This window comes from Hyaena hyaena, unplaced genomic scaffold (assembly GCF_003009895.1).
Source record: "Hyaena hyaena isolate Hyena2069 unplaced genomic scaffold, ASM300989v1 scaffold_227, whole genome shotgun sequence".
NCBI lineage: Eukaryota > Metazoa > Chordata > Mammalia > Carnivora > Hyaenidae > Hyaena > Hyaena hyaena.
The window spans coordinates 233,390-255,404 of record NW_024080859.1 but is presented as its reverse complement, the minus strand read 5'-3'; the positions used below and the strand labels follow the sequence as shown (position 1 = coordinate 255,404).

Below are 22,015 nucleotides of genomic sequence, written 5' to 3'. Positions count from 1 at the left end.
TGAGGCCCAGGTGGGCCAGGAGGGGGCCCATTCTCAGAGAAGCCCTGTCCCCCAGGGGGCAGCTGAGCCAGTCAGGGTCAGGCGCCCGGGAGGCCATGAGGTCAGAGCCATGGGAACAAAGAAGCAGTGTCCCAGGCCTGGCACAGTGGGGACGGGGACCCCGTGACCCCGCACAGAGCAGCCTTTACTGGCAGTAGGGCCCAGGCCGGGGAGGGGGGAGGGGGGAGTGGAGTGGGCCGCAGGATGGATTCACGAGGCCTGGGGGAGGGGCAGAGACAGAGAGAGAGAGAGAGAGAGAGAGACAGATTGAGAGAAGCATAAAGAAAGATGGAAGAGACAGTTAGAGGTAGGGCCTCCTCTCGATGATCCTGAGACCCCTCCCCAGGGAGACACCGCTGTGGGCCCCATTTCACAGATGTAGACACTGAGCCCAGAGGTGCCCAGACCACTCGAGGCTCTAGCTGCATGTGAAGAGATGGATTCAGACAGAGCCCCTCCCCCACAGCCCTCCCCCCCCCCCCCCCCCAGCAGTGGGGCTGAGCGGTGAATCTTCGCGACTGAGCCTCATGCCCCAGGGCTGCCCCACTACCAAGGTCGGTCCTTCTAGGCCTCAGTTACCCCATCTGCAAAATAGACTGTAGTGAGGCTAAAGGAGGATTTGGGCTCCTGGCAGATCATGCCCAGCGGACAGCCAGTATCATTAATCATTGTTTGCGGGGGCCCCAGAGGCCTCTGCTCTGGTCACAGCTCTTTCCCATCCCCCCAAAGTCAGAGCAGCCACTGGAAAGACATTGAAGGAGGGAGAGAAAAGTGGAAGAGGGGTCAGAGCTGGACATAGATGCCACCCGCCCCCCACCCCCCAGCTCCTTGGTGTCAAGGCTGGTGCAGGGCGGGGTAGAGCCTAGGGATGTTCTAAGGGAGAGTAGGGAGGGAGGCCCAGAGAAGGGGGTCTTTTATTTTTTTTAACGTTTTTATTTATTATTGAGAGACAGAGAGAGACAAAGCATAAGGAGGGGAGGGGCACAGAGCAGGGAGACACAGAATTGGAAGCAGACTCCGGGACTCTGAGCTGTCAGCACAGAGCCTGACATGGGGCTCACACTCACAAACCGTGAGATCACGACTTGAGCCAAAGTCGGATGCTCAACTGAATGAACCACCCAGGCGCCCCGAGAAGAGGGTTCTTGAACTGGGTTTACAGAATGCAAGAGCTCTACCTACAGGAGATACCGGAGAGACAAAGCTTGGGAGACATGCTTTGGGGGACATCAAGATGAGCACAGACAGGACAGATGAAAGTGGTAAGGCAGGCAGGGACCTCAAGTGCCAGGCTGAAGGGCTGGGCTTTCTCCCAAGGGCACTGGGGAGCCATAGGAGGTGTGTGAGCAGGACTCCAGTCACAGGTGAAGTGGTGTTTCTATCCTTATCAAAGTCAGGATCTGAAGCTCACCACGAGGCTCACTGCCCTTCCCCCTCCCCCTTGCCAAATCTACACACCACCTCCCTCAGCCTGCCTGCCCCTATTCCAGAACACCCCCCCCCCCATCCCCACAGTCCCACCCCGGGCGCCCTTGTTGGTCCCTCCCAGCTGCCCTAGAAACACAGCTGGGATACGCCCCTAGGGCTGCCCCACTTTCAGAAGCCTCACTAGCTGCCGGGAGGGGGAGGCAGGAAGGATTGGGTTAAAAGGGGCCACCAGAAATGGAAATCGTGACAAGAGAAACCACAGAATTTCCCCACCCCCTCGCTTCCGCCTTCTTCCAGGGTAGAGTGACCTTCAGTCTGAGGGTTGTGCTTCCCTCCTTGGGGCCACAAGACACTGATGCCCCTGGAGGGCATCTGAGGAGAATGTTGATCCAGGAATAGGAGTTTGCAAGGAGAAAAATCTTATTTTTTTTTCATCGAATACATGTCTAGGCATCGTTCACCAATAGGAACCTTTTTCATTCATTCACCCAGAGCTTTCTGATGCCTCTAGATGATCATTTGAGGATGTTTTAAAGAATACACAGAAGGTATCAGGAAAAAAGAAAAAAGACAAGGGCGCCTGGGTGGCTCAGTCGGTTAAGCGTCTGACTTTGGCTCAGGTCATGATCTCACGGTTTGTGGGTTCGAGCCCCGCGTCGGGCTCTGTGCTGACAGCTCAGAGCCTGTAGCCTGCTTCTGATTCTGTGTCTCCCTCTCTCTGACCCTCCCGTGCTCATGCTGCCTCTCTGTCTCTCAGAAATAAATTTTTTGAAAAAGAAAAAATAGATTCATTTATTCATTCAGCACACTCCCTGATGCCCCTTAGAGATATCTAAGAAGGGTTTTGATGGATAGAAGTTCACAGGAAAACATTTATTTCTTCAGTAAATGTTCTTTGATGCTTCTTAAATTTGAAGTCGGTTTTGAAGGATGCATAGGTGTTCGCCAGGGAAAAATTGCACTCATTGCACTCATTGATTGATTCAGTGAGGCAGTCAATAACTGTTCCCTATTGCCCATTGAAGGTGTCATTTTGGGGGGTTTCTTTTTTAGTGTTTTTTAAAAAAAATTTTTTAAAAATTTGTTTCTGAGAGAGAGAGAGAGACAGCGTGAGCAGGGGAGGGTCAGAGACAGAGGGAGACACAGAATCCAAACAGGCTCCAGGCTCTGAGCTGTCAGCACAGACCGACGCGGGGCTTGAACCCACGGACCACGAGATCATTACCTGGGCGGAAGTTGGAGGCTTAACCAATTGAGTCACCCAGGTGCCCTCCCCTTTTTTTTCTTAATTTTTTTTTGAAGGTGTCATTTTGGAAGCTCTGTGTAGGAGTTCTCCAGATGGAGCAAGGGCATTGATACCTTTCTGGTGGCTTCCTCTCTATCAGCTCCCCGTTTGTCTGGTCCAGAGCACCTCTCTTTCCCCCAGGATTGCAGCCAAAGTCCCAGGGAAGACTGAGTGGCTGAGCTTGAGTTTCATGTCCACTGTGAGCCAATCACAGTGGCTGAAGTGAATGAAAGTCTCTAGGTCACATGTCCACCCCAACGTGGAGTCTAGGGGAACTTTTAGGCAGAACAGACCAGAGACAGAACTGTCGTTGGTCAGTGGAAGGTGCAAACTTCCCATTACGTGGGGGAGACAAGCTCTACAGCCTGAAGTCCTTTTAGCATAGGGTAGCCAGATAAAACGGGCCCTGTTAAGTTAGAGTTTCAGGTAAACGACCCATTTGGATGGAACATTGTGAACAATTATTCACTGTTTACCTGAAATTCGATTTAACTGGGTGGCTGTACTCGTTTGCTAGAGCGGCTCTAATGAAGAGACTCGGCAGCTTCAATAACAGAAATTTCTTTCCTTATGGTTCTGGAATCCGAGGTCAAGATGTCGGCAGGTTTGGTTTCTTCTGGGGCCTTTCTCCCTCTCCTGTGTGTTCCCGTGTTCTTCCCTCTGGGCCTGTGTCCTAATCTCTTTTTTATAATGACACTAATCACATTGGATTAGGATGCACCCAGATAACCTCATTTTTACTTTAATTGTCTCTTTCAGTCCCTCTCTCCAAACACAGCCGCATTCTGAAGTACCTGCGGTGAGGTCAACATCTAGATTTTGGAAGAAGCCTCCTCAGTGGCTGCTTTGGACCGCATAGAACAGTCTGGAAGGTTTTGAAAAAAGCAGAAATATAGAGTTACCCTATGACCCAGGAATTCCACTCCTAGATGTAGACCCAAGAGAACTGAAAGCACATGTTCACATAACAACTTCTACATGAATGTTCACAGCAGCGCTATTCACAATAGCCAAAAAGCGGAAAAACTCAGACAGACGAATGAATGGAAAAGCAAAATGTGGTCCATCCACGCAATGGAATATTATTCAGCCCTAAGAAGGGACGAAGCCCCGATTCAGGCTTCAGCGTGGATGCATCTTGAAAGCGTTGTGTGGCGTGAAAGAAGCTGGACACGGAAGGCCACATGTAGGATTCCATGTATGTGAAATGTCTAGAAGAGGCAAAGCCCTAGAGACTGAAAGCAGAGTGGTGGCTGCCAGGGGCTGGGGAGGGAGGATGGGTAAAGGTTTTCTACTACAGTTGATAAAATAGGGGCGCCTGGGTGGCTCAGTCGGTTAGGTGTCCGACTTTGGCTCAAGTCATGATCTCACGGTTCATGGGTTTGAGCCCCGCATCAAGCTCTGTGTTGACAGCTCATAGCCTGGAGCCTGCTTCAGATTCTGTGTCTCCCTCTCTCTCTGACCCTCCCCTGCTCACGCTGTCTCTCTCTCTCTCTCTCTCTCAGGAACAAATAAAAACATTAAAAAATTTTTTTAGAGTTGATAAACTGTTCTGCAATTAGATAGTGGTGATGATTACACAATTCTAAGAATAGGCTAAAAATCACTGAATGGCACTCTTTAAAAAGGTATATTTTAGGGGCGCCTGGGTGGCTCAGTCGGTTAGGTGTCCGACTTTGGCTCAAGTCATGATCTCACGGTTCATGGGTTTGAGCCCCGCATCGAGCTCTGTGTTGACAGCTCAGAGCCTGGAGCCTGCTTCAGATTCTGTGTCTCCCTCTCTCTCTGACCCTCCCCTGCTCGCTCTGTCTCTCTCTCTCTCCTAGAAATAAATAAAAATATTTTAAAAAAAGGTATATTTTAGGGGCACTGGGGTGGCTTGGTCTGTTAAGCATCGGACTCTTGATTTCAGCTCCAGTCATGATCTCACGGTTTTGTGAGTTTGAGCCCAGAGTTGGGCTCTGTCCAATAACCACATGAAGCCTGCCTGGGATTCCCCCTCTCCTCTCTCTCTGCCCTTCCCCCACTTGCGCTTTCTCTGTCTCTCTCAAAATAAAGAAACTTAAAAAAATAAAAATAAATTAAAAGGTGTATTTTATGGTGGATGAATTATATGTCCATTTTATTTTTAATTTTTTAAATAAATTTGTGAGGGGAGTACAAGTATTCTTATTCTTATTATTTTATGTTTATTTATTTTTGAAGGTGAGAGAGACAGAGTGTGAGCAGGGGAGGGGCAGAGAGAGAGGGAGACACAGAATCCAAAGCGGGCTCCAGGCCCTGAGCTGTCAGCACAGAGTCCGACGCAGGGCTCAAACTCACAAGCTGTGAGATCATGACCTGAGCTGAGTCGTCACTTACCGGACTGAGTCACCCAGGTGCCCCTCCTTTTTTTAATGTAATCTTTCTTTATTTTTGAGAGAAAGAGAGCACCAGCAGGTGAAGAGCAAAGAGAGAAGGAGACAGAAGATCAGAAGTGGGCTCTTTACTGAGGGCAGCTAGCCCGTTGTGGGGCTCAAACTCCCAAACCATGAGATCATGACCTGAGCTGAAGTCTGACACTCAACTGACTGAACCACCCAGGCACCCCAATATTTCAATTTTAAAATGTGTATGATAAAAACAAAATTTTCAGGAAGTCTTGTATTTTTTATGTGCTCAATCTGGCCACTGTAATTGGGTTGGAGCCTATCCAACCTCAAAGGCAACTGGGCCCTCCCTGGGGTCTCCTCCAGCCTGAGAAGTTACTGTAATGTCTAAGTCCAATGGTGGGGTAGCCAGAGGAACCCGCAGCTGCAGACAGTGGCAGTCCCAGTGAAAGAGAGAATATGGATGCCATCTTGGCACTTGGGCTGTCCCCTGCCTCAGTTTCCCTTCTGCAACGTGGGGCTGATACCTGTGGAAGGTGGTCCTCATAAGGCACTTAGCCAGGTGTCCAGTTGTCTCGGCAAAGGCAGCCATCCTCAAAACAGAAATTGGCAACAGTGGCTGCCTGTTCTTGTAAATAAAGTTTTATTGGGACTAGGGCCAGAATCAAGGTGAAACAAGGGAGGTAGGGTCATGTAAGAGCAGAGCTTGATCCTATTTTTATTTTTGATGTTTGGTTCATCATGCATTTGTGTGTGTGTGTGTGTGTGTGTGTGTGCGCGTTAGTTTAGATTCTTTAAACTATCGTATTAAAATCTTGTGTATCTTAATTACTGATTTTTGTGGCCCCTTTTAAATTCGGAACAATACTGAATGCCTCATTCACCTCACCCTAGAACTGGCCTTGTGGTGTGCCCCGGGCACATTAATTAACTTCTCTGAGCCTCAGTTTCCTTATCTGCAAAATGGGGACGATAACGTTCCCTTATTTCTAGGAGGATTCATTAAAAACTGTTTTCATCTTGGCTGGGGGGGTAGAGTGGGGCCTGGAAGGACGGGTCTGGCCTATCCAATGGAGGCGGGGCCCTTCCAGGAGGGCTCCCAGGGAGGGGCGGAGCCAGGACACATCAGCTGACCCGGCTTGACCAATGGCGCGGGGTCCCGGGGCTTGGCAGGCTGGGGCGGGCCCGGGGGCGGGCCAGGCGGCGCGGACTAGCGGGCCATGGACGAGCCGAGCCTCCTGCGGCGCCGAGGGCTCCAGGTGAGGCCCCTGCGTGGGCGGGCGGAGGGCAGGGCGGAGTGCACCCGGCTTGGGCGCCAGGGGCGAGGCTTCGGCGCCAGGAGAAACTGAGGCGGAGAGCGGGGCGCGCGCTCGGGTCTCTCCCTCTGCCCGCTTTTCAAAGTGCTTTTTGCCTAATGGGAAGGGGATTATACTCCGTTTGGCTTGACATATGGAGAAACTGAGGCTCCAAGCGCTAGCGTAGGAGAAAGGGGCCAAGGGTTGGGTCCCTTCCCACCAGCTGCTCTAATAATATGAGCAACAGCAGCCTTTGAGCGCTCACCATATGCTCATCGTTGTGTTAATCTCTTTACTAGTGATCTATTCATGTTACTTAATGTGTATTATTACCTGCCTCGTGCCGTCGCTGCGCCACTGCGCCCCAGCCTCAACTCACCCCTAAGGTGAGCCGAGGAGGTTGGGGCTGTCCAGGCGCCCATTTGTCAGACAAGGAAACTGAGGCTCGAGTCTGGAAAAGTCACAAACTCGAGGTCGCCCGACAGAGATTCGATCCGGCAGCCTTTACTGGTTCTGTATTGCAGAAAGCACTGCCAACTCGCTTGCGGGCCGGGGCGTTGGGGGGGGGGGGGGTGTCCGAGGGCGGGAGACGCTTTTGCTTATCTGGATCTCAGTTTCTCCATTTGCTATAAGGGCCCTCCTTTTCTGACCTCTGGTCCTGGGTTTGTGGTTGGGAGGCTTCATCACCAGGAGGTAAGAACATGGGTGTCAGAGTTCCAACCCTTGCGGGTGCCGTGTGACCTCGATGGACCAACTCCTTTGACTTTTCTGTGCCTCAGTTTCTCCATCTCCGTGCAAGGGGAATTAAGACGATCTAGCCGTTTCCCTGCGGGGCTTAGACCACACCCTTAAGAAGCCACCAGGCTGCCTGTCGGGAGCCTGGGATTCATCATTTACCCAACAAACATTTATTGAGTGCCTGCTGTGTGCCCGGCACTGGAGAGGCAGCGGAGTGCTCACCCTCTGAAACCATGCTCCAGGGTCTCCCAGCCTGTCGGGGGACGCGCACGCCGGGGCAGCAGCGACCCCAGGGAGTAGTCAGCTGCAGTGTGGGACGCTCAGGCACACTTGGAGAAGGCGCCAAAACCACGCGTTGCTCTGTGGTCTCGGAGGAAGACCCCGCGGGGTGGCGGGGCAGGGGCGGGTGGGTGTAGGGGGAAATAAAAGAGTCTGAGGGAAGCTAGCACCAAGGAAGGACGGGGTGGGGGTGGCGTCCGGGAGGGCAGGGTCAGAGATGCGAGGCAGAAACACCCCCACCCCCAGGCGTGGCGGGGGAGGGGGCGAAAAGGGGAAAGTCCGAGGCCGGAGTCAAGAGTGAGGGGCCTGGGTGTGGAGGAGGGGGCGGTGAGCGGTGGGGTGTTGTGGGGGGACAGGCCCCGCCCCGAGCCCCAGTTAGACTCAAGCCCCGCCCGCGGCCTCTTAAAATAGAGAAACTGCCTTCGGGTAGGCGAATGGGGGCGCTGCTGACGTCAAGAAGTGGGGGCCTGTTTCATGGGGAAGAGGCACCCGTTCCCTGATGACGAGTCCCTTGCTACAAAAGGGGAAACTGAGACCCAAAGAAGCCTAGGCACTATCCAGGTGTCACAGCATGTAGGTGACAGAGTCAGGATTTGAACCCAGGCAGGTCTGGCGCCCCCTCCGGACCAGCCCTGCACTAGCAGGGATTGCCCAGATGGGTGAGGGGATTCTGGGCGGAGGGCACAGCACATGCGAAGGCCCAGAAGCTTGTGTGGGGAAATTAGAAGCCTTTTTTTTTTTTTTTTAAGTTTTTTAAATGTTTACTATGAGAGACAGGGAAGGGGTAAGGAAGGGGCAGACAGAGAGGGAGACAGAATCTGAAGCAGGCTCCAGGCTCGGAGCTGTCAGCACAGAGCCCCACGCCAGACTCGAACTCATGAACCACGAGATCATGACCTGAGATGAAGTAGGATGCTCAACCGACTGAACCACCCAGGTGCCCCACTAGAAGCCATTTCTTAGTGCTACAGCCAGGAGTGTGAGAGCCCACCCTCTGCTTCAGGGCGTTCTAGTGCCTATTTTGAAGAGGTTAGATTTTCTCCCTGAGGTGCTGGGGAGCTATGGAAAGTGCTAGGGCAAGGGAGGACACTACCACATCTGAAGGCTTTGAAAGACTTCTCTGGACCAGGTGGGGTGCCTGGAGGGGGCCAGAGGCCAGCAAGATGCCTGGAGTAAATAACCAAATAGGAGACAGTGAAAATAACTAAAAATTAGTAATAGTAGAAGTATAGGGGCACCTGGGTGGCTCAGTCAGTTAAGCGTCTGACTCTTGATTTTGGCTCAGGTCGTGATCTCACTCAAAAACATGAAGTGGAGCCCAGTGTTGGGCTCTGCACTGAGCTTGGAGCCTGCTTGGGATTCACTCTTTCCCTCTCTCTCTCTCTCTCTCTCTCTTTCTTTCCCTCCCCCACCCGCCGCCAAAATAAATAAATAAACATTTTTAAAAACTTAAAAAAATAGTAATAGTAGAAATATAAATAATGCCTTACAGTAATGGGCACCCATAAATGCTAAGCACTGTGAATGCATTTAATTCTAACAGCACAAGAGGTCAGTGCTGTTATTAGCCTCGTTTTTCAGAGAGGGAAACTGAGGATCAGAGAGGGAAAGTAAGAAATTTGGTACTCTAACCAGGCGGGCTTCCGAGGGTGCAAAAATGTTGAGGACCTAGGTTTGGGGCCTTAGCTATCCAGTAGTACCTTAACCGGGGCTCTGGTAATGGGGCCAGGAGCACCCCCAGCCAATCAGGTGGCAGCCTCCTGGTTAGAGCCAATCAGATAACCCCAGAGGCTGACCCTTCCGAAGGCCAAAGAGTCAATTCATAAAAGCTTGAGGACGTGGAGGCGACTCAGGTCAGTAGCTGACTGACTAGTACAGACAGTAGCCATGGGAATGCTGGCTAATCGGACGGGGGCAGCTGGCTGGGTGCTGGGAGGTCGTGAGCAGGACCTTATCTGGCCCTGGGACCCCCAGTTTGTGTTGGGTCTGGGGAAGAGCTGGGAACCGGGCCTGCCTGGTTTGGGTTCCGCCCAGTCCCAGTGAATGTGAGCTACACTACTCACCTTGCTATTGTTACATTGTTATTGCTACAACTATCTTTCTTCTTACTTTATAGTTATTTTTTAATCATCTCCCACTTGGACCTTTGCTTCACAAGCCACACATTTTTTTTTAAGTTTTTATTTATTTTGAGAGAGAGAGAGAGAGAGGGAGAGAGAATCCCAAGCAGGCTCCACACTGTCAGTGCAGAGCCTGACTCGGGGCTCGAACTCATGAACCGTGAGATCATGACCTGAGTCGACATCAAGAGTCAGGTGCTTAACTCACTGAGCTGCCCGGGCGCCTCACAAACCACGGAATTTTAAAACACCAGATTTGCAAATCCAGGGGCAGTGAAGGTGGCCAGAGCTTGTATCTGAACTTTGTTTTGGCTGCTACTGGAGACCTTCCCTGGAAGGTCCACCCTGCATCCCTGTGGCCCAGTTCAACTTCTTCTCCAAAAAGCCCTCAGGCTGGTGCTACGTGGTCCCTGCTCTCTTCTCCTTCCCTTCACTCCAGTTGCCAATTTCCCATGGGGCTTGGTGCCAACCGGGCAGAGTCCTACTCCCACCCTACAGATTCCCACCAGCCTGACACCCCCTCACCCCTCCAGGAAGCCTCTTGGCTCCCCCCACTGCCAGCCCCTTCTCTTCCTCTGGGTCTCCCCTAATCCTTCCAGTTGTGGGGGTGCCCATGCCCTGCTCTGTCTTCTCCAGATTGGGGGTTCCTCAGGATCAAGCTGAGGCTTCTGGCCGGGAGGTGGCACTGCCCAGCCCAGCCCGGAACAGAAGAGGAAGCCGTAAATATTATCTTTAAAGGGCAGTTCCGAGGGATCGGGCCCCCACCTACCCTGGTCTATGCGGGAGTCACTCCTTGAGGAACAGCCGGCAAAGAGGGGGCTGAAGGCAGAAGCAGATGGCTCTGGGAGCAGAGGGTCCGGGGGCGGTGCCGGGAGAGTTCCATGTGGTCCCCGCTTTCCACAGAGCCTTTGTGGGGGACCGCCGACCTTCCCTCGCTTCTCTCTGCCACTTCACATCTCTTTGTATTTTGGAAGCAAATTAAAATTTGTGGTTAAATTGGTGGTTATTATTAACCTCACCAAATCATTGTCTTGGCACCATCCCCGGGGCCAGGCTCTTAGCTCGTTACTTGATTCCTCCCAGGACCCTATGTAAGCGGGAAGGCTTTCCCGATGAAGAAACTGATGTGAAATTGCTTGGCAGCGATCACATGGCTCAGATGATGGGGAGCTAGACTGGGAACCCAGGCCTGCCAGGGCTTTGGAGGGGCATGGTTGGGGTGGAGGAGGGGGCGGTAGAGCAGGTATAGCTCTGGGTTCAGATGCCAGCTCCCATGTTTCACAGGTTAGAGGAGAGGGTAAAGCTGGCATAAGACCCTGTGACAATTGGAGGGGGCAGCCGGAGGCCTTAATGGTGGTGGTGGTTCTGTGGTCAGTTGCCCTGAGTGATAGTGAGCTCTCCGTCCCCAGAGGTATTCTGGCAGACAGAAACACCTCGGGATAGCAGGTCAGCCTCTTCCCACCTTGAACTGCTCGGTTTCGTGGGGTCAGGGTAGCTAGGGTCAGGCCTCGTGGGGGATACCCCAATCCCTTGGACCCTCCTCTTCCCCTGCTGGGAGACCCAGCCAACCTCTCCTGGCCCCGTCCTGCACTGGACAGCTTCCAGCCCCCTTGAATCGGCTGCGGGGGCTGATGACGTCAGTGGTTGCCATGGTGAACACCCCGCTCTGGATGTGGGCAGCCCGGAGCCCACCTAGGTAAAAATAGTCATGTGTCTGTCCTCCACAGGACCGCCCTGGCGGGTGTGTATGTTGGGGTACGGGGGATGCCCAGAGACCTGGATTCCTTTCCTTCTCCCTCTGCCAAGAGACATGGGCAGCTGGCTTCCCTCTGTGCCTCAGTTTCCCAGCCTGAGAAATGGCCCCCGCTCCTCATCCATAGTAGGTGGCTCAGGAAATGTAAAAAATTTATCAGGTATTTTGATAGTCTGCCTAGCCCCTTGCTCAGCTCAACAATAACACAACACACAACAGCCACAATAATAGTGGCTGATCACTACTAGCCTGGGACCTTCCTGATGTTACCTCCACCTTATAGATGGGAAAATCATAGCACAAATAGCACAGGTTACTTGCCCAAGGTCCCACAGACAGGAAAGAACAGATAATAAATCAATCTGGAGCCAGGTCTGAGTATCCCTAGATTCTAAACCCGTGCTGCATGGCCTTTTGAGAATGTAAAAACCTTTTTGGGTGAGCTGCATTTGAGGGTGGACTCTGGGGTCACTGTGAGCCCCAAGTGCAGAGCTTTTTGCCCTGCATGTGGTGAGGGCACCCAGGGTTGTTGCAGGTCAGCTTCTTGAGCTCTAGAAGGGTCTTCAAGAGGGAGTTACTAATTAGTGCCCTCACCCCCCACCGGTTTCCAGGACACAAATTCCAAGGAGGCTCTGCAGAAGTGACTTTCAGATCTGGGAGGGAGCCGGGTGAGGATGAGTCAAGAACCTCCCTTTCCTCAAAGGATTGTTACTATTTAGCCACTATTGATGTACTTCTTTATAAATGTAACTAATTTGTTATTTAAAATAATGAAGTCATGGGGCGCCTGGGTGGCTCAGTGCCTTAAGTGTTTGACTCTTGATTTCAGCTCAGGTCATGATCTCGAGGTTCTCGTGAGTTCGAGCCCCGCATCAGGTTCTGCACTGACAGTGCCGAGCCTGCTTGGGATTCACCCTCTCGCCCTCTCTCTCTCGGCCCCTCCCCCACTCTCGCTCCCTCTCTCAAAATAAATAAACTTTAAAATAAAATGATGAAGTTGTTTTTAGTACAAGGAGGGTTTGAGCTAGGCAGGGAAGTGATTGGGAGCCTGGAGGGCTTTCAAGAGGAAGGGATGCATGAGGTGGGGAGTGATGTGCAAGTAACTAGCACCAGAGGCCGGGGTGGGGAAGGCAGTGCTGACGGAAGACACAGCTGGTACAAAGGCACTGTGGCAGGGGAGAACCCAGTACGTGGGGCAGCAGAAAGGAGGCATTGGCTGCAGCTAGGTAAGCGAGGGGGCCAACTGGGGGGTGAGGTGGATGGAGGGCCAGGGATGTGAAGCGCTTGTCTCTTTGGGAATGACCCCTGTTTCCTCTCATTTCAGAAGGAGCTGAGCCTGCCACGCCGGGGACGTGGGTGAGTTCACCTAAGGCCAGTGGTCCTGGGCACAGATATTTCAGCAGCAGCCTCCAGATTGTGAATTTATTTAATAATTATAACAAAGCGGTTCACCCTGATCCTTTCACCCCAGTGTTTGCAAAGTGCTTTGGAAGTGCTTCACTTAGCTCACACCAGCCGGGAGGCCCGTGCCAGTTTGCAAATGTGGAAATTGAAGCGCCGTAGGGTTGCACCACTGGCACAAGGGCATCCAGAGTGGAAAAGGAACCCTTGTCTAACGTCTAGAGTCCAAATTACAGAATTGCAGCCAAGTATCCTGGAGCCAGCTTGCATGCCTCCCATGATGGGGAGCTCACTATCAGGGGACACCAGTAGAGAATTGTATCCTTCAGGGTCACGTTAGCGTTTTTCTGTAGGTTGGCATTTTTGGATCCCAAAGCTCACAGGACGTTTTGTTCCGTGCCTTTGCTGGTTTGCAGATGGGAAACCAAAGGCCAGGACGGGGAGGGTTTTGCCTTGCGCCGGGGGCCTGGAGGTCCGTGAGTGGAGACACCCCCTCTTTGGGGGCTGTGTTTGCCTAAGGGGTGGGAATTCTCTTGCCCCGCAGTGAAATCACCCAGTTAACAAACTTTTGAGTGCCTGCTGTGTATCAGGCCCCGTTCCAGGCCTAGGGGACACAGAGACAAGTCGAGACTGGTCCCTGCCCATGGAGCTCACACTCTCTTGGGGAGCGTTATGGTGAAGAGATGTTGTGTAGGGGAGAAATTAAAGAGAGACAGAGGGGCTGCGGGGGGCTTTAGCCCTCTTGGAGAAGGTAACATTTGAGCCTAGATCTAGAAGAGGAAGAAGAGGCGAGGGGGGAAGGTGTGAAGGTAAGAGCATTCCAGCTAGAGGGAACAGCATGGGCAAAGGTCCTGGTACGAGACCGGCTTGGTTTGGAAGAACATCATGGAGACAGCAGTAGCTGGAGAATAGAGCACAAGGCGGGTGGAGGGAGAGAAGAGGAAAGTCCTGGGGTTTGGATGAGAGTTTTGAAATCTGGTGGTGGGGATGGGGTCAGACGGGCCCCCGAGCCCTGACCATCTGTTCTTGAGGCGCTGGGGAGAGTGCAGCTGGTGGGGAGGAGTCTGAGGGGCCCGTAGGGGCGGGGCTCGGGCATTGACCCGGAAGGCGGCCACTGTCCCTGGCCTTTGCCCAGGCTTGGGCCGGGGTGGGGGGACCGGAATCAGTCAGAACCACGCAGGACAAAGTCCTGGGCCACAGAGCAAGTTAAGGACAGACTCCCGGAGAGTTGTCTATTTTCTGCTACCTATCGCGTTATTGGCTGGGCCCAAGCGGGGTGTCCAGGGGGGCAGAGCCAGACCCAACCCCGGACTCTTGGCACCTGGGCTGGGACTCTTGGGCTGGGGCAAAGGGAGGGTGGGACTCGGGGCGCCACGGGTCGTGTGTAGAGACGGCTCCGCGGAAGAGGGGCCCGGGGGACCGAACTCGGATGTGGGTGAGGGGGACGACGGTCCTGACGGGAGGAACCCGGTGAAGCAAAGGCCTGGAGGCGTGGACCGGCCTCTGGCGTGCGTGGGGTACCGGGACCCGCCGCGAGGGGCCCCAAACGCGGAATGGGGGCGGGACGCGCTCTGATCCGGGGTCCGAGAGACACCCCCCGGGGGCGGGGCGAGGGCAGAGACCGGCCGCAGCCGGGAAGGGGCGGGGCCAGACGATGGAGCAATAATGCCAATCGAGGAGGCAGTGACCGCCCTTCCTTTCCGGCCGCGCAGCCCGGGGGCTCAAGCCCCCGCAGCCCCGGCGGCGTCCGTCTCCAGGAGCGGGTGGCACCTGCCACTCCAGCCTCCCGCAACCCGACTTTTCCTGCTGGGCTGGGCCTGCGCGCAGGTGCGGGGCCCCGAGCCCCGCCCTGAGGCGGAGAGAGCCCGCCCGCCGCGCCCCCAGCGGCCCAGCCTCCCGCGCCGCGTCCGTCCCCACGTCCGCGTCCGCGGGTCTGTCCGATCGCGCCGCCGTCAGGGCTTGGGAGCCCCGGAGAGGGCTTTGGCACCCAGCCGCGTAGACGCAGCCCCGGCCTCAGCATGAAGTCTCGCAGGGACAAGCTTCACATCCCGGCGCTGACCCTCGAGTGAGTGCTTGGGGAAGAAGGAGGGGAAATGGGGTGGGAGGAAGAGAGGCAGACAGACAACCACCCTGCCCCCGCGTCTCTTCTTAAGTCGCCCGGAGTCGCACCGCCGCCTCCGGGGAGCCCTCCCGGGTCATCGGTCAGGCCCCACCCTCGCGACCTTGGTGAGACCCAGAATCCCGGGCCTTGGGGCCCCTTTGTCCCTAGGGGAACCCAAGTCCTGATCTGAATTCAGAGTCGGCCACACGCAGGGGCCACCACCAGGTTCACCGTCCCCGGCCTCTTTCTTTGCAGTCTATCTCCGAGCAGCCAGAGCCTATCTTTGCTGAGCGCCAGCAGCCCCAGCAGCCCTTGCAGCCCCTCACTGGGCCTGCACCCCTGGAGGTAAGTGACAGCACATGGGGGCGGGGCTCGGACCCTGCCCTGGAGCCTCAGAGCCTTGGAAGCCACCTAGACCCAGCTTGCTCACCAAGGTACTGTGGGCTGGTGACACCACCTCTCTGGGCCTCAGTTTACCCCGCCATAAAATGAGATGCGTATTCACATTAGGGCCTTGATGGGGAAATTCCATTTTCAACCATAGCCAACAGGTCCTCCATCTGACAGGTGGTCAGGGTGAGGCTAGAACGTGAGCTGTGGCCCAAGGACGTGCCTGGGACAGGTGCTGGGTTCCCAGCCTGCTCTGGGCCCTCCCTGCTGAATCAGCCTGGCCTTTCAGGCTATGACCTCCAGGACCCTCCCCACACCCAGCTCAGCTGGCCAGAAAGCTCCTCCCTCTGAACGTACACACACACACACACACACACACACACGCACACGCACACACACACATCTGAGAGTTCACCATTAGAGCCCCAGGCGCTGTACCAGGCAAAGTGGGGTAGGGAGGAAAGAGCCAGCTTGACTGAGTGCCAGCTCTGTACCCAGTACCTTCTGTTTCCTCCACAAGCCTGGGAGGGAGGTACCCTTCCTGACCCCATTTCTCAGCTGAGGAAACTGAGGCGGAGGGGAGACACCACTTCTCCTGGTTCCATATGTCCGGGAACCAAGCATCAGGGCCAGCTTGATGAGTCTGTTGAGGGGTTGAGCCACCCTCTATGACTGGCGCATCTCAGGGTTTTGCCCTCTGTCTAGGAGGGAATCTCAGGATTATCATGGGCTCTTCACACAGCTTGGGAAAAGTTCAGGGAGGTGACAGATGGGTGAATCAGTGATGACTAGAATTTGATGGCCCATCAATCATTTATACCTTAGTATGAATGAACTGATTAGATTCTTTCCGTAGAGAGAACAGTTTGAGGCCCTCATTGAGTGGTGGGCAACAGACAGTTACCTTCATTAAGTAGGTACCTACTATGTGCCAGGTGCTAAGGGCATGCTGTGAGCAAGATAATCCTTCCCTCTTGTGCCTCTCAGTCAGATCTCTGGGGATGGGCAATGAACAAGTAAGTAGACAAACAAGCTCCATTCGGATGATGACCTCTTGGGGGAGGTGGTGTTTTAGCCAAGGTCTAGGCAGAGCTGAGGGAAGATTCGTACCAGGCAATGAGAACTGCACAATCAAAGGTCCTGAGGCAGGACCATGAATTTAAAAGCCCCTGTGGCTGCCTTGGGGGAAGAAAGGTCTGCTGAGGACAAGTGATAGGGATGGAGGTGGCAGAGACAGGGAGGTGGCTAGGACAACATCTGGGTAGAAGATGGTGGGGCCTGGACCAGGCTGGGGAACCCAGTGGGGTCTGCTGTACCCCCCCCCCATTTCGGGGAGGAGGAAACTCGGGACCTCAGAGCATGTTGTGCAGGGGCGCCCTGGGAAAGAGTGTCAGGCCAAATCTGACACCGACTCCTTGGCCTCAACTACCAGTGAGGACAGGATGAGGGGAGGGATCAGTTGTGAACAGCTGAGCCAGTTTTACCAGGAGCAAATGGAGGAGTAAAGGAGGCAGAGTTCGGGGCTCTGAGCAGAAAAGCCTCCTCACCGGCCACCAGAGGGCAGCAGAATCCCATCACCTTGGGCCAGGCAAGGAAATGGGTCCCTGCCTCCCAGGTTCTAAGTACCCTAGGAATAAGCCCATGCTGCTTCCCTCAGCCTCCAAGGGCCCTTGAGTCTGGCCCCTGCAACCTCCCATCTCCCCCTCGTCTGTCTTCCCATCTGGCTCACCATACTCTAGCCCTGAGGCTTCCTGGGCTCCTAGCATATAAACTGGTCCAGCCTCAGGGCCTTTGTATTTGCTACTCCTCTACCCACAGCTTCCTTTCCTCCTTTTCTCTGTCAAGTCTCTATCGAGCCCTCAGATAGGAAGCTCTTTCTAATGTTTTTGTGTTGTTTTTAATTTCTGAGAGAGAGAGAGAGAGAGATAGTATGAGCAGGGGAGGGTCAGAGAAAGAGGGAGACACAGAATCTGAAGCAGGCTCCAGGCTCTGAGCTAGCTGTCAGCACAGAGCCCAACACAGGGCTCGAACCCACGAACTGTGAGATTATGACCTGAGCCAAAGTTGGACGCTTAGCCGACTGAGCCACCCAGGTGCCCCAGGAAGCTGTTTTTAAACACAGCCCCTGTCAGGGCCTCCCAAGCCCCAGACACATTTCGTTTTGCCTGTCTGTTTCCCTCAATGAGACTGCATCATGGGTGTGATTTCCACGTTTTCTTGTGTGATTCTGGGGTTATTTTTCTCACCCAGAGGTTTGGGAGCCCCTTGAGAGCCAGACCTGGATCTGCCCTCAATTCCAGGCCAGGGCCTGGTATACAGCAAGTGCTCCATTAATGCTTATGGCACAGACAAATGGGAAGACAGTGAGAGGGCTCTGCCTGTGGCGTTGAGTAGGAGGCAATTGAAGAAGGTCACAAGTTTGGTCAAGGGGGCAACAAAAAGCATTGTTAGAAGTCTCTGTTCCCTCAGGGGCCTTGAATGCTAAGGACAGAAAGAGTTTGTATTTTTCTATCCTGGGAACTAAGAACCATACAGAGTATAGGGCTGGGAGGGGTGTGGACAGTGCATGGGCTGGCGGGAAGGGCTGGGGTGGTCAGACCAGGGAAGGGTTGGGGGTAGGGTTCCGTATGCTCACTGGGGCTTTGCCATTTACGTAGTCACTAGTACAAGCAGAGGCAGGCAGACCCTGAGTTACAGACAGGGTTAGGATCTGAGACCTAGGAGAGGGATTCACCCAGAAGTGTGGTTTTGCTGTTACAGCATTGAGGAGCCACGGAGGGTGTGTGAGTTGGGGAGGGACATGATCTGGTAGGCAGTGGGCTGACACCAGAGATCAGTGGCTTCGTTGTCCCTTCACGGAAGGCCTTTGCCATGGCCACAGGCGTTCTGGAGTGTCAGCTGCTCTGGATTGTTCTGCAGAGGAGGAAACTGAGGCCAGCTGGGTGTGGAGGAAGTGGCTGCTGGGGACGCCAGCACAGTGGGTGTAATGGGGGGCAAGTAGGCAGTGCAGAGTGTGGCCACAGTGGGGACCAAGGAGTACTTCCTTTATAACTGTGCAGAAGTGTCCCTGGCACACATGTGGGGAGGGTTTGGTGGGCACAGCCTGTTAGCGTATGGTGACACAAGACCGCGACTCTGTCTCTACTTGGGTCCCCGGATCTGCGGGACCTTACATTCCCCCGCGCGGGAGGCTCTGTCCCTGGCATGTGGCTCAGACTGGATATCTCAGGGTCATAAGTGACCACCTCCATCTTCACCTCCATCTTCATCTTCACCCTCAGCAGGGCCCATCCATCGGCCTCAAAACAAGTCCAGAGTCTACCCACTTGTCTTTGCAGCCTCATCCTGATCCAGGCCTCCGTGTCCTCCTCCCAGACCCTGTCATAGCCTCTCACCAGCCTCCCGCCACCTGCATTCCTGGCCCTGCCAGCTCCTGTTGCCCATGGCAGACAGAGGCAGGGAGGGTTGATGGGCAATTCAGACCATGTCCCTTCCCTGCTCACACATCCTCCATGGCTCCCCATTGCGTCTACTGTACAACTGCAATGCTCGCATGTTAAGTCCCCCTGGCATCTCCCCGTCAGTCTTGTCTCAGGACCTTTGCACAAGCTGTGTCCTCTCTTCGGAACACTTGCCATGGCTGGCTCCTCTTCCCTCTCAGTGTCTCGGCTGGCTATAGCGTCACCTCCTCAGAGAGGCCTCCTGGCTAAAATCGTCCTTTGCTATTGTTACCTCTGTTCTTTTCCTTCCTTGACTAATGGTGTTTGAAATTGTCTTGATCATTTAGTGGCTTGCGGTTTATTCTCTGCCTCCCCCACCAGACTCGGCGACTCTGAGGGCTGGGTACTCAGGGTTTAGCGCAGGGTCAGGCATATAGTAGTTACTCAATAAATGTTGGGTGAGCGAATGGCCAGCTCTGGGTGTTTGAGACCCAAGCCCAGGAGACCTGGAGAGCGTTCTGGAGGACAAACCCAGTAGCTACCTGAGGGTGACACCGGCCATGGAGAAGACAGGATGGGGAGTCTCTTGAGAAACCCAAGAAGCAAAATTGGTGGCCAGAAAGTTGGGAAGAGTTAGGATTACACGCCAGAGGAGCCCCTCTCCGTGACTTCTCTTCTCAGACATGGGGTCTGATCCTCAGCATCAGGCCTGGATTGGTTCCCAAAGTATCATGTGAAGAGGCTACCCTCAGGGTGACACTGACCCTGACTTCTGGGGCTATCGTGATAGGAAGAAGCATTAATTCACTACCCACTGTGTCAGACATTCCTAGTCCCATGGTGAACGTGTGCTGTATTCACAGCACTTTCTGTACCTCCGATTCCGTTCCATTTTCCTGATGGGACATTTGTAGAGGGAGAAACAGAGGCCTGATGCTGATGACATTTATCCACCATTTATCAGGAACTGTTGTGGATGCCACCTTACATCGAATTCATGTTCTCATCCTGTCAGCCCAATTTCCCTCCCATTTTACAGTTGAGAAGACAGGCCTGAGAAGTTAAATCAGGTATCCCCTGAGTCCTGTAGCCAAGTTGATGGCCTTTCCATCACATAGACAGGCAAAGCGTGTCAGATGCCCCTGACTGTTTGCTCAATACGTTTCTGCCAGTCCAGTGCTGAGAGATGCTGGGTCCTCAAGGAGCCCAACCCCGGGGAAATCAGAACCAGACAGACGAGAAAAGGCTTCCTGGAAGAGGGGACGGTGGGTTTTGTCAGGCGGAAAGGACATTCTAAGAGGTGGAGCCACCGTGGGCGCGGTAGCATGAGCCAGGCCAGGGCCTTGGATGGGTCTCAAGAGCCACACTCAGAAGGGGTTAGCGCTGGGGAGAGAGGGAAAAGAAGACGTGAGCACATTTACATTTTGAGCGAAGGGGGCGAAGTTCCACGGCCTAACCTAACAGGCGCCAACGCCCCGCCCCCGCAGCCCGCAGCCCTGGCAACGCTCCGCCCCTCCGCCCGCGGCCCTGGCAACGCCCAGCCCACTAGCCAGCACGCGGGCCCGCCGGCCTCGCTTCCGCGTCGCTCGCTCCGCCCCGTGAGGCCCCGCCCCCGCGAGGCCCCGCCCCCGCGCTCGCCTGGGCGGGTTCCCGGCCGCGTTCCGGGGCGCGCGCTTCCTTCTCGCCCCCTACCCCCAGCCCCGCGGCGCGCACCCCCTGCCCCGCTCCGCGGGGCTCCCGGGGCCAATCCCGCCGCGGAGGCTCGTGCCCCGCCGCCGCCGCTGCGCCCCCGCGCCTCCCGGGTCTCGGGCGGCGGCGGCGGCACAAAGAGAAGCAGCATGTCCGACCCCAGCTACTGGACGGCGGTGGCTGCGCCAGGCCACCGGAGCCGCCTTGCCAAGGGCGCGCTGCTGCAGCGCTCCAAGAGGTAGGGGGCACCGTGCGGGCAAAGGCGCGGCGGCCGGCCGAGCAAACACGAGTTGCCAGAAGTATATCCCGGCGGCGTGGCGTGGGCCACTGTGTGCGGCGGTAGGGGGCTGGGGGGAACGCTTTGGGATCGAGGTATCTTCTAGGGTTCCAAATATACCTCCTTTCGCCCGTCGTTACCCGGAGTGGGGTGTCTACCCGCCGGGGTCACAGCTAAGATGGTAACACAGGGCAGCAGGGACTTGGGGCCGAGTCAGAATTCGAACCCGGGTCTCTAGGCCTGGGAGACCTGGGGAGGAGCTTCTTGGAAAAACTGAGGCTAGTCCGTCCCTGGGGCTCAGTCAGCGGAAATATTGTTTCAGAAGCAAATATTTCCTGCACGAGGTTGGCATGCAGGTGGTGTGTCAGGAGTCGGCTCACTTGGGTAAAATACTGTGTTTAACCGCAGCGAAGCCTGGCTTCTCTTGGAGTCTGTTTCCCCTTCTGAAAAGCAAAGGCCAGAGAAGGGCTGTGGACTTTACAGGACTTGGGTTCAAATGCCTGCTCAGCCACTGGCTGGCTGTGTGACCTCAGGCAGCTCCTTAGCCTCTCTGTTCTTAGATGTTTCACTGGTACTGGGTTGGGGGATTCCTAGAGGGGAGCATCGGCCCTGAGACCAGCTGCTGAAGGACCTCGAATACTAGGTTCGGGGCTTAGACTCTTCTTCTAGACCCTGTGCAGCTACCGAGAGCTTATGGGCACCTCACGGAGCGGTTACAGGAAACTGACCTCAGTTTTAACTGGCCAGTGTTTTCTGTCATATTCTCACTCTGTGTTGTCCCACTTGGGTGTATCTTGAATGGCCAGGCAGAGCTTCTCAGGCTCCTGGGCCTTCTCCAGGGCGGGCAGAGCAAATAGTGGACCCTTGACAGATGCCTGGTTCCCCTTTGAGACCTCAAACATGGCTGTGTTTTCTTTTCAAGGAGGCCCCGCCTGACAGCGAGAGGGAGGTGGCCCAGTGTTTTTCCCCAAAGGCTGCTGTTAGTGATAAATGATGCAGTGGGGTGCAGCGTGGAGCTGAGTACCCAGATGAGGGTTGGGAGAGGATGTGGGACTGGCAGGGGGATGGGTGTGTGTGTATGGGGGGGGGGGCGGCAGGAAGTCTTGCAGGAACCTGTGGGTTTCACTTTTGCTTCTGTACCTCAGACTAAAGGACAGTTCCTTGTGGCTGTGGACATCTGTGGCCTCAGTTTCCTGGGCCGGGAAATGGGTGCAACTGCTGTCTCACCTCTGGGTTTGTCGGGATTGGCCAATGGTGACTTAAGTCACTGGGGAGGCATTGCCTGCTGTGAGCACTAGGCCCCCCCAGGAGTTGTGGGGAGAAAGATGGCACTGTGCATGCCTGCTGCCATCGACCCAGCGCTGGGGCCCAGAGCTGAACGCTGTGTACGTAGTTCATCTTCCCAGTACCT

At 54.8% G+C, this 22,015-nt stretch overlaps 1 protein-coding gene across 10 annotated transcripts in view; it reads left to right on the top strand.

Moving 5' to 3' along the window:
* Positions 1-6,327: 6,327 nt before the first annotated feature.
* MAST3 (microtubule associated serine/threonine kinase 3) overlaps positions 6,328-22,015 on the top strand; it is a 38,816-nt gene continuing 23,128 nt past the window's right edge. For 5 of the 10 annotated variants that reach the window (XM_039243325.1, XM_039243323.1, XM_039243322.1 and 2 more), the window contains exons 1-2: positions 14,613-14,772; positions 15,064-15,153. In XM_039243325.1, coding sequence (XP_039099256.1) covers positions 14,726-14,772; positions 15,064-15,153 — 137 coding nt within the window. In that variant the 5' untranslated portion in view covers positions 14,613-14,725. Of the gene's footprint in view, positions 6,381-12,630; positions 12,663-14,612; positions 14,773-15,063; positions 15,154-20,343; positions 20,566-22,015 lie in introns of those variants that run through there. The other 5 variants (XM_039243329.1, XM_039243326.1, XM_039243324.1 and 2 more) reach the window with 4 other exon arrangements.